The 9,713-nt window shown below is 34.3% G+C and overlaps 1 protein-coding gene and 1 pseudogene across 1 annotated transcript; both read right to left on the bottom strand.

Annotated features, from left to right (window-relative positions):
• Positions 1 to 873: 873 nt before the first annotated feature.
• Positions 874 to 3,673, bottom strand: LOC21401324 (protein trichome birefringence-like 36). Its single transcript, XM_010090490.2, has 5 exons — positions 3,297 to 3,673; positions 2,298 to 2,469; positions 2,000 to 2,181; positions 1,490 to 1,648; positions 874 to 1,394 (listed from the first exon to the last, which is right to left on the bottom strand). The coding sequence occupies exons 1-5, from the start codon at positions 3,614 to 3,616 to the stop codon at positions 1,097 to 1,099; spliced, it is 1,131 nt and encodes a 376-aa protein (XP_010088792.1). The 5' UTR covers positions 3,617 to 3,673; the 3' UTR covers positions 874 to 1,096.
• A 1,564-nt stretch (positions 3,674 to 5,237) lies between these two features.
• LOC21401323 overlaps positions 5,238 to 9,713 on the bottom strand; it is a 24,316-nt pseudogene continuing 19,840 nt past the window's right edge.

Here is a 9,713-nt window from a genome sequence, read left to right as displayed (position 1 = left end):
TGTAAACTATAATTATAGTAGTTGTGTTGCTTCTAAAATCAATGTAATAACGTTTAATAAATTATGAGAGAATTGCTAGGAATAGTTAAAAATTATGATTATATTATATTATACTATTAATATCATATTTTTATTAATATAATAAATATAATTATATCAATACAATATAATATATAATATTATTATAAAATAATAATTATAATATCGTATTATTGAAATAATTATCATATTATATGATAACATAATAATATTAGAGTTATTAATATAATTATGATATTATTTGTTACAATATTATTATTATATTATATTATATTATTTTACGAGTCTAAATTTTAGATTGGAAAGATTTTAAATTTTAAATTTCATTAGGAGTATTATGGGTATTATGAAAGTTTCATTAATTGTACTATGCTGATTCCCGCACAATCTAAAAGCTAAAGTTGTCTTTAGGCTGCTTCTGATTTTGGCTATAGAGTCTTAAAAAATTCTTCAAAAAGCACATTTGAGAAGATTTACTAAATACTAAAATCAGCTTCTACTACAAGCAGAAGATTTTTGGATGGAAAAGTAATACCAAACTAAGCCTAAGTAGATAAGTCTTTAGCACACTGTAATTTTAAAATTGTACGTGTCAAAAACTAACTCTAAGGTAAAAAAATTGTTGTTTGAATCTAAAATGACCAAAACCAAAATGGATTCAATTTGATATTACTACTTTTTAAGAAGTCTCGTATATTTTATTTTTTCTTGGTTACTCTTATACTTTTTTAATTAAATATTTAAAGCAACTCTATAACCTTTCTTCCTTTTTTTTTTTTTTTGGTCTTTTACTTTGACGCAAAATTGAGCCTAGAAATCCACTTTAATGTTCTATGATTGGTAAAAAGAGCACATTAGCCTGTGTAGTTTGGGATTTCATAATAATTAGAATCACATTCAAAACATTCCATCAGTATCTCCCAACATCGTTATAAAACACTTGGAACAAACAACATGCAATTACAAGACACTAAGAAGAAGAAGAAACAAACTCCAAATATGGAAGAACAGTTATTCTAACCAACTCACCTACATTTTTCTTACACAACTGGACACCTTACAGCAGGGCACTCAAAATCTCATTCCAAGTATCAGGCACCCCAGGAAGGCACCAGTGGCTGCAGTCGGACGAAAAGTTCCCCGGGTGCTGCCTCTCTTCCTGGCCCAAAGCCCTTCTGTAGACAGAAGGATGGCCATCTCTTCGAAAGGCGGACAATGTGGTTACGTCTTGTAGATATACTGGGAATCTCATCTTTCTTAACACCCCTTGTAGTACTACCAATTCCTCGGGAACATGTGGGTGACTAAAAGCGGCTAGAGGCTTCTTTTGATTATAGCATTTCCAACCATTTTCCCTGCCAGAAGATCACAAACATAAGAGTTCTATCGATACTTGAAATTTGGAGACATGCTTAGGTTTGTAGTTGTGTGTAAGAATTTTGAGCCGTACCTGTTGTGCCTAGGCGACATGCTCCGAAAAAAGACGCGGGTTTTATGAGGATCCAGATTTAGATCTACCCATTTTGCCCATGTTGTGAGTCCTTTTTGGTAAGCAACCATTGGATTCATGCTTTTAACGAGAGTGTGTCCTTCCATGAAATAATCCCACCTGAATTTAGTTACAACAATTCAATTAGGATCACATAGGATTCTTGAGCGTGACATTATGCCAATAAAAAAGAAAAGAAAAGAAAAAAAAAAAAAAAACAATTAACACTAGAGGAATCCTGTTTCAATAACTTTTTGAGAATATAGTTAGTACCTTGGTTTTATAAGATAAGATATATAAAAAGAACTAAAAAGAAATCTCCATGGTCTTACATCTCTGATATGATCACAAGAATGTTATACTGGATTATATTTTCTTGTTTAGTTTTTGTTCTTCATTAAGTTATGAATATCAAATGAGTTAAAAAGTGAATGATGCAATAAAAAGGATGAATGCGAAAAATTCTCTTACGAACTCCATTTGTCAGAGTGAGTCCACCAATGAGCAGAGTCAAACAGAAGAACATCAGCTCCTCTCCAGTACTTTGCATTTTCTTCAATGGAATCCAAATGCAAAATCCTCTTGTTTCCAGCTTCTCTCTTTAACTCCACTAGGAGTGGGGCCCATGTGAACTCAATTGATGTTTCATAATCCTGCATGGGAAAAACTATAATCATGTTAGACTTTGACATTATAATATAAAGAGTTGTATAATCAAATATTATTTTTCTAAATATATAAATTGGTCACGAAATAGCTAAAGCATTACCATGGCATGGAATGCCATAGAAGGACCATTATAGATAACCTTCTTTCGGCCAGTTGGAATGACTCCTTGCACTAGGCAGACGAGTGATTCCCATTGATTTCTCACTATGGAATCACCCACCAACATTATTCTCTTCTTTTTCATTTTTGCAAGAAATTTCAGTGCATTAAACCTGTATCACAAAAAAACAGAAAGAGAGAGAGAGAGAGAATTATTAAGCATTTTGCATTGCACAGATTAAGTAATATAATTCAAATAATGTAAGACTTTTTTTCCTCCAAGAGAAAATGGTCAGAGTGCATAGTTCCACAGCTATCTTGACCATCATAAGTTGTTAATTACTCATCATAATTAAAGTTCAACAGCATTTACGTCTGACTATGCATTGACATAAAAAATCAGATTTACTACCACAAAATCACTCTCTATGCACAATATACCGCGGCCAGATCGTAATGTACCATGAAATTGACATATCTCTTCACAGAACAAACTTTTGTACACGTTAAAAAAAAATCATGTGTACCATACCTAGAAGGCTAGTACTGCAAAATGAAGCTATATTGCCTTACATATTTCATGCACTACTTAGAACAATAAGAGGACACAAAAGTGGTTGCATAACAGTAACTTTACATTCATGCCTCCAACGTTGAGATCTAATAGTTCGAATCTCTTAGGGTCATTCAGTTCGCTGATTCAAGTTTTTAATTCGAGTTGAGATATGACTTTATGTGAGAATTTTTTTTTATTGTAGCAAAAAAGTTAGATGTAACTGTTTCTAAGAGCTTTTCTTGTAGCAAAACTCGAATTCTAAACTCGAATTGGTAAAATAAACGGGACTCATTCCCATAATTTTATAAATTAGTACCCGCATGAAATTATCAAAAACAAAGCACAGGGTATCAAACGCATGTTACTTAGGATAATCATAATAAGAGGACCCCAAAACTACAAGTAGTGATCTTCTAAAAAAAAGAAAAAGTGATGAATGTTTACCTTGGAATTGAGCAGCCATTTGGCTTCCACCTCCACTTCTGGTAATCAGAATCAGGCCTCCCATTCTTCTGGCACGTCACGGCCGTACTGAGATACGGACAGTTGGAATCGTAGAGAGGATATGACTGATCAAAAACCCATTTCCCAGATGAGAAATCGCATCTCCTTTGTCTGTTTTGCCCACTTTGCACCATAACAGCCTCATCTTCCTCGCTAAGCCAAGACTCGTCTTCATCAACCTCGAACTCCGAGGACTTCCCATGAAAGAAGCAGAGAAAGATGCAGAGCAAGAACAGAAGTTGAAGCTTTGGCTTAGCCATTGAGTTAGTTTTCTCTCGGAGTGAAACTGAAAACGGTCCCAATGAAGAGTGGGAAAATTAAAGGGCTTCGTGATGAATAGTCGTAGGTACTAGGCCGTGTTTAGTTAAGGCATGACTTGCGGTGAAATGTGGGCCATACTGCAATGTTCTTTTTTGCTCTCGCTCTTTTCTTTTCTTTTTTTCCCCCCACTCATTGCCATTGTTTCTGGTAATTGATGTGTTTGGTGTTCTTTTTCATTATGGTGGCACATTCTTCTGCTTGTGCATGTGTGAAAAAGAAGAGAGAGAGAGAGAGAGAGAAAGAAAGAGAGGTAGAGTGGAAGGTCTTTGGTGGTTGAACGTTAAAGATAAGAACTTTTGGTCACCGTGACTTGCGGTGTCTCGTGTAGGCCATGCAAATTACTGGTTTCGTTTTTCAAATGTCAAAAAGGTTTACAGAGGTAATCATAAAAGAATGCTGATACACACACGTATATATATGCACACATACACAGAGATATATATACATGTATATTTATATGGCAATTAACATTTCTGTCTATGAACTATGAGCATTGTGTTAACTTTTTTTTTCCCTCTTAAATTACTCTCTGAACTTTGATTTATTAACAGTTTTAATTATGACACTGAAATTGATGAATGAATTTTGAAATTTCACAAAGATATCAACGTCTCAATTGCGTAGTAACTATTTTTTTTTTTTTTTTTTTTTTCAAAACAGTTGAATTAAGTACAAAAATTTTAATAGTTTTTAAGGTATTTTTTATTTTTTATTTTTATTTTTAATCATGAACTATACACGTTTATCATCCTTTTTTCACTCTAAATATTATAACAGGAATGCCAGGCTACCCTGCGGGGGCGTACTAGTAACACTATCCATATTATATCAGATTAAGACATACCATCTATACAAGTGTTTTGAGTTTCATATCAATATTCAAAAATCCTAGCAAATTTACTCTATGATCTTTCTGTTACCAAAAAAAATAATAATAATAATAATAAAAAAATAGTATTGTTAGGACTTAGGAGATACTAATATTCATACTATAGAATAAGCTAAGTAAGCAGACTCTTGTTCAATGTCCATTTTCTGTAAACTCTTAAAATAAGAGCCCATAACAAGCTTTCTTCCACAACGAACATAACATCATGAGACTTCTGTATAAAGGCATTTTTTAAAATTTTTTACCTTGAAACATTACGTACAAGCTTAACACAACATATTGAACAAAAAAAAAAACAACAACAACAACAAAAAAACAAAAAAAAAAAAGAAAAAAGAAAAAAGACACCACACATACATAGTGAAAGAGAAGTTTCTTTAACTGCTACAAGCATTGTCACTGCTAGTAGTACCTGACACCAGGCAATTCTCATCTGTGTCTAAATAAGTTACTTCAAGCTAAATGGCAATATTAATGTCAAGTAAGATTGACCTCAAATGATTGTATCTGGAGATCAGAAAGAAGCTTATTTAAGCTGTACTCTGCTGTCTGTTCTGCTGCAGGAACGTGCCTATGATAAAGATCATTTTACAGGACCTTTTCATGTATTAAATGCGCATCTATTTTGATGTACTTTGTTCCGAGAGGCCATGGATCCATCTCTGATCAGATTAAACACCAATTCCATGATCTCTCTCATTGGCAGCTTTAGCCAAAGCCATCTGAGAAAGACCCCAATAGATATTGGTATAAGCTATTACGATCAAACGAATTCCAGGTCTAGTAACCGCATTGCAGAGCACCCTGCAGAGTCTCGCTTACATAAAATACGATTTTTTCTTGTAAATCAGCCAACTATGAACTACCAACCCACCTAGATCGCTGAGATGGAAGGAATGTGCTGCACTTTATAAACATCTTCCCTTCAAATCCATCCTCAAATCTAAGCCTGTCCACAAATGAACTATCCATGCATAAATTAAGTTCTCAAAGGGAAGTGACAAATTTCAACCCTTCTGGAATCATCCGGAACTTAGGAATTCAATAGATGTACGAGTAATCTGTGGGCAAAGAAAACCATTTCAGACTCGATGTACGAGTAATCACCTAACTGAAGAAACCTCAAATTTGGTAGCTTCTCCAGGAGTACCAATCCATCCTGATTAATTTCGGATCTCCTTAAGACCAATTTGGTAAGGCTTGGCGGCATAAATTGCAGAATTTTACAGAAATCAAAGGATATTGGGTCTAACTCAACCTAACAAAACCGGCTTGTTAAGGGAGGATTGCCTTCACTTTATTAAGTGGATCATGCCAATATCTCCGGGCAATGTGGGATTCTAATACGCCCCCTCACGCACAGCGTGGACCGTGCCAAACCGATGCGAATAAGTCGATATTGGGGGGCCCAACATTGCAAAACTGGGCCTGCTCTGATACCATTTTACAGAAATCAAAGAATATTGAGCCTAACTCAACCTAACAAAACCGGCTTGTTAGGGGAGGATTGCCCTCACCTTATTAAGTGGATCATGCCAATATCTTCAACTAATGTGGAATTCTAATACAGAATATGATGATTCCATTGGAGATCATTTCGTATCTTCCCCTTTAAAACTAGCTTTGTGAAACATGACAGTGAGAGAGCGAATGCAAACTTGGAAATGCATTGTCAAATGGCATAAACATAGCCAATGATCGAAGCCGACCTGATTCCACCAAAGGACATTCAAGGAACAGCCTAACATCATCATCATTTTTAAAATGTATCCCTAAATCTCTAAGATTTGTCAGTTCGTGGAGTGCAGCATCATACTCAGATCAATGCCTTACGTACTTCAAAGTCTCAATGCTTGTTAGTTTATCCATTCGAAATTACTTCTTGTCCAGCTTGAAAGAGTATACCCACCGAAAGGCAATAAAAAATGTCTCAAACATGTCAACCTTGATACTACCTTGGGTATTCTTATACCTTCATTGTTTCGAAGATCAAGAGAGTGCAAATTCCGCAAGTTGCCTATGGATTGTGGCAAGTTGAATATCTTGGCATCTTTGAGGCCAAGGTACCTCAAGTGAATTAATTTTCCAATTTCTCTCGGCATTTGACAAGGATGTGTGCCTCGAATAAAGCCAAGTTCCAAGGCTCGTAACAACCTGAAATTCTTGCTCTTCAAAGGTAATGTAGAATCACACTATACACCAAAGCATAGCAAAGAACGGAGACGAGGATGCACTTGTTCGAACATCAGTGCAGAGTATTCAAGGCGCTGACCGAGATGAATTGCAATTCTGCGTGAACGAGCTGCAGACAATTGTTAAAATGAAGAAGAACCAGTTGTCTTCATGCTCATCCCATGCTGGACAATCTCACAGAAGTTGTCCTCCCTAGCCTTAGACAAACAGAAGTCGCTCATAAGATCGCGAACCCGACATGTTTTAACACCCATCCCCGTGTAGTCCCTCTTGCTTTCTTGAACCATACACCTATCAATCAACTCTCCCAAGTATTCTCCTGCTACATCTTCAATCGCCTCCTCTACCTCTCCTCCATTAGGAGTCGATACAAAGCCTTCTGCAATCCATAGTCGAATCAATTTTCTTTTTGGTATCTCCTCTGGAAAGCTTCCTAAATAAAGAAAGCATGTTTTCAAGTAGCAAGGCAGATCATGATAACTCAATGCTAACATCTCTTCCACTCCAAATTGTTTGATCACACTTGAACTCACATTTCTTTGCACGTTCTTCCACTCGTCCAAAGAAGCCTCCAAGTACAACAATTGCAAGAGGTGATCCTCTGCATATTTTCACCATTTCCTTTCCCAACTTCTCGAATTCCGACGGACAACCACGCTCATCAACAACATCTCTTGGAAACGCTTTTGCACGTAGAAGCTCCCAACTCTTTTCAAATGTCAAAAACGGCGCAGACAACGCTACTTCCTTGTTGCGCGTGGTAAATACGACTTTGCTCCCCTTCTTTCCTTTTGGAAAAGCAACTTTTATACCATTCCAAGCCTCAATCCTCCAAATGTCATCAAGAACCACCAAATACCGATTTTCCCTTAAACTACCTCTAATCCTATCAACCAACTGAAAATCACTCAAATTTCCCAAACCCTCTCCTCCACTTTACCGTTCAACTTGTATCAATATTTCATACAAAACATCCCTTAACACAAATTGCTGAGATATAAACACCCAAGCAATCAAAATGTCTTCTAACATCACTATTGGGTTGTTCTTTTGCATTTTTGAGTTAGACATTCTTGAGTAAAGATCTTGTGTTGAGTTTAAATTATAACTTGAGTTGAAGTTATAACTTAAATTTATGTTTGGTTGTGTACATTTAAGTTATGGTTTGAGATAAAAATCTTTTTGAGTTTATGTTTGAGTGAGTCAAAACTTAAATTTATATTTAAATAGTATTTTAATAAAAACTCAATGGTGATGAAAAATTTTAATAGGGTATATGGGTGGGATTTTATTCGTATTTTAGTTGTCAACGCATAGAAAAAAATCATCTCAATCAGAATTAAAATGAAAAAGTTATAGCATTTTTAAGAATAGAAAAAATACTGTTCATTAATTTGAGTTCGAGTTTCTAAACTCGAGTTGAAGGGGAAACTTAAACTCGAGTTTTAGTCCCAAACTCAAGTTTATACTCGAGTTCAAACTTAAAAGAACATGAACTTAAATAAAATTGTAACTCGAGTTGTCTTTTTTTAAGTTTTTAACTATGCCGAACAACCCCTAAAAATGTAAGAAAATTTCTATCTTTCTATAAAAGTGATTAGATTCATCCATATAAATTTAAGTTAATTTTAATATTAATTAATTAAATTAATCAATATGTGTATTTAGAATTCTCAATTTAAATTAATTTTAATGGAACCGTTGAGAGAAATTATGGACATTATAATTTTAAATTCCAATAATTTTGACAATTAATTAACACCTTAATTAATATATCAAAATTATTAATTCCAAATTACTCCACTATAAATTTGGAAGTACACTCTTAAAATTATAAAACAATTATGTTCACGGAATTTGTGTTGTCTATTGATATAGTCACTACATACGAATTAATCCTCCATAAACGGTTCATAATTAAAGCTAGGTAATTTCCGTTGACCTCTTTAATTATATGTTTCTCCATAAGTATCATTGATCATCTAATGAATAATATATTTTATGATCAAATCATAAAATTGAGCACTTTTATTATTCAAGTCCCGAATCAACACTTATGGGAACCGTCTGTAATGACTGAGAAAATTCCAGACCTTAAATAATACAATTCATGTATTTTTAAGCCAAGGATTTTCTTAGAAAATATTATGTTATATTGTGAATGGAGGATTTATGGAATTAATATATGTATTCCTAAATTCTATAGTAAATTTCATGTTAAGTTCATGTTTCGATCAAGTAAATTCGATCGATAAATTCTCGCCGTATTTTAAGGCGGAATAATTTTCAGTACAAGTATAGTTTGAGAATCTTAATTTCAAGAATCTCTAAGCACAGCACGATGTTAGCGGCGTATAAAAAAAACGCACTGACATTTTAAAATAAGAAAAAAAAATCCTTAATTGCCAAACAGTTAGGTTTAAAGTCACAAGATAAATACCTATAGTAGATGGATACAATATGAGCTCGGGAGTTGACACTGTCAGAAACGTCATTCTCGGGATAGAATACAGAAAATTAAAATTTAGAATTTGTTCAGTCTAAAATTAATTTTAAGACTTGAAACAGTTTGAAATATTACGCGAGTAAGAATATAAAACAATATTGAATTATTCAGAAATTAATATTGGACTGTAAGTAGTAGATTAACTTACGTGAGCTAAACTAATTACCTCTAATCAGTATAAATTTAATCTGTTTAGAGGAAATAATTGAGGATAAGATCAGGCACGTAATCTTGCCTTAATCAGATACTTTATATAGTGAAATTTTTAGGGTTCTTACACTTTCTTTCTCTTATTCTCGCTCATTCTCTCCTCTCACGTTTTCTCTCACACAAACCATCAATGGCCAAATACTCAAGTTAAGATTCCGACCTCCATTTTTGACACCGTCGGTGTCAATAGAAAGATCTCGACGAGCTGAGTTCAACGACATGCGGCACGACCTCCAAC

This window comes from Morus notabilis, unplaced genomic scaffold (genome assembly GCF_000414095.1).
Source record: "Morus notabilis unplaced genomic scaffold, ASM41409v2 Scaffold521, whole genome shotgun sequence".
In the NCBI taxonomy this organism is placed as follows: Eukaryota; Viridiplantae; Streptophyta; class Magnoliopsida; order Rosales; family Moraceae; genus Morus; species Morus notabilis.
Note: the sequence above shows the minus strand (reverse complement) of the source record. Positions and strands in the feature narration are given on the sequence as shown.

Excerpts from the sequence above, each read along its gene's own strand:
- LOC21401324 (XM_010090490.2), bottom strand. The coding sequence starts at position 3,616 with ATGGCTAAGCCAAAGCTTCAACTTCTGTTCTTGCTCTGCATCTTTCTC. Across the intron at positions 2,470-3,296 it reads AATGGCTGCTCAATTCCAAG|GTTTAATGCACTGAAATTTC; the intron begins GTAAACATTCAT and ends TTTGTGATACAG. Across the intron at positions 2,182-2,297 it reads CTATGGCATTCCATGCCATG|GATTATGAAACATCAATTGA; the intron begins GTAATGCTTTAG and ends TTTCCCATGCAG.